This window comes from Chaetura pelagica, unplaced genomic scaffold (genome assembly GCF_000747805.2).
Source record: "Chaetura pelagica isolate M959 unplaced genomic scaffold, ChaPel_1.0 scaffold634, whole genome shotgun sequence".
Lineage (NCBI taxonomy): Eukaryota > Metazoa > Chordata > Aves > Apodiformes > Apodidae > Chaetura > Chaetura pelagica.
This window is the reverse complement of record NW_009953085.1, coordinates 58,812-60,962: the sequence shown is the minus strand read 5'-3', so window position 1 is coordinate 60,962 and position 2,151 is coordinate 58,812. Positions and strand designations below refer to the sequence as shown.

At 37.8% G+C, this 2,151-nt stretch overlaps 1 protein-coding gene across 1 annotated transcript in view; it reads right to left on the bottom strand.

Annotated features, from left to right (window-relative positions):
• Positions 1–2,151, bottom strand: part of SPON1 (spondin 1, extracellular matrix protein) — a gene marked incomplete at its 5' end in the record, with an annotated part of 194,340 nt that overhangs the window by 133,391 nt on the left and 58,798 nt on the right. The window contains 1 exon segment of the mRNA XM_009996985.1: positions 1,356–1,504. Within this exon segment, the coding sequence (XP_009995287.1) occupies positions 1,356–1,504 (149 nt within the window).

Genomic DNA, 2,151 nt, shown 5'->3' with positions numbered 1-2,151 from the left:
AGGGAAAGACGTTGTTCATTACTGACGGATAAAGTACTATTTTCCATTCTCATCATATTTATTTTGAAGCATAAATACTTCTGCAAAATTCTAGCTGTTTTGAAATCTTGAATTCTCAGCACATTTGGCAGAACCAGAAAGTGTTCCAGGAATACATTAAAAATACTGCATAACAATTACTTACTAAGTCATGCCTCTCACAGCATGCTAAAGGCTGCCATAACAAAACAGGCAGATGAAATGTCAAAAAAAAGCCCTTTGGCTCCCATTTGGCTCTCCCTTGCAGTGTGTCTCAGCAGACTATTCTGCCTTGGACGAGGCCTCCTCCTCACTTGTATCACTTTGTCAGTTCAGAGGGAAGTTCAGGAAATCAGAATGAGAGACACGACTAAACCAGATCTAACTTTTCTTACTGAATGCCATTTCCCTTCTGCTCCTGTCTTGTCTGTACAAGGTGATAAGCTACTGGGGACAATTTCTGTCTTCTCACCCAAATGGAGCAATCATTACAATATATATGCACTTACCCACACGCATACATCTACATAAAATCTTATGTATAGCTCTAGTGTGTGCAATAGTATTTACATTCTTTCTGTCTTACAGCTGAGCTCAGTTTCCCACACATCCTTAAAATTTATGGAGGTAGACCTAATGATAATCATCATCACTGTGTCCTGCTATAATGAATTTGGTTGCTTGTTCCTTGATGTGCAGGATGAAAACAATCTATAACTATGTTGACAGATTAATTTCTGTTCAGCTAAAACAATCCCCTGTAAGATGATACACTGTAAAGGCTCTTTTGCTCTCAAACCACAATCCTGTTTCATCAAATTTAATTTACGCAGTTGTGTAAAGTTTTCCCGCTCAGCAACAAAAATCACCTCATTCATTTCTAACTTGGATGAATCTGCAGAAAATTGTAAATAAGGTGCTTACCAGAAAAAAAAAATTAAAAAAATTAAAAATAATGAAAAATATGGCATTACATGATAAACTAAAATCACAACTTCAAAAAGGAATAAGGGATGCTGCTTGCTGTTTTCAAGGGATTCCTTTAAAAGCATCTTCATCGTTAAGCCTGGAAAGATGAATTTTAGTTTTCTACCTCTGATATATGTCTTGCATGACACACATATTTTCTAAGTTCACAATACAACAGTTTACTCGTCCCTTCACAAACAAAAGCTTTTGCCAGAGTAAGAATGAGTCTAGAAAGACAGGTACATCTCCCAATGTGCTTACCTTAAAATTAGCCAGCAAAATGGCATTTACAGACATTGTCAATGACAGATCATTCACAGGCCACTGAATGATGCATTTTTTTAAAGTATGCACTAAATTACACCTACTTGCTGTCGAATTTCTTCTTCCATCTTTACTGGGGATCCCAGCTCTGCAACTTGTTTGACACCTTCACTAGCATATCCTCCATACTCCCAAAGGATGTAGTTTTTTGAGTGTGAACTGCCAATGATCGCAGACCAGTGGTTGGTGCGTCCTTTGGGGAAGGAAAAACCAAAGAAAATCAACCATCAAGCCAGCCCCAAAGCATAATTCCTAACATTTTATTACAGTGAAAGTTTTGAAGTGTCCAGTCTTCACCAGCACCAAACTTTTGCATCTGTTACATGCTGTCAGTTCTCACTGCATCAACACACCATATGTTTAGAGTAAAAAGAACAAGCCAGTGAACTACAGAAATACAGCATACAATGTCAGGAACTATTTGATATAACAACAGAGGCAGAAAGGGTGAGAAAGATTGTATTCCAGCCAATCAAGCAGTGCTCCCAGACACACAGGCTTAATGTAATTTTTCTTCAGTGAATAATTCATGTCTTCAGGAACTTTAACAGTCCTTTAATTTTAGGTATCAACATAAATGTTTTTGAGGATGCAACCTGAAAGAGAAGACTTCAGTGGTCACTCAAAGGTTTAACAGCAAGCATTCCCTTACTGTGGGATACTGTTTTGTAATGTGTGTTTGAGTGGTGACAGCAGATTACCAGTGAAAGGGATAGATAAGTGTGATTACACTATCACTAAATGTTACAGATTTTCATTTATAGCTTTGTGCTCAAATGTCATCAGGCATAGAGCTATAAAGAGCTTGTAGCTAGAAACCTCCCCCAGCACCTTCCTGCT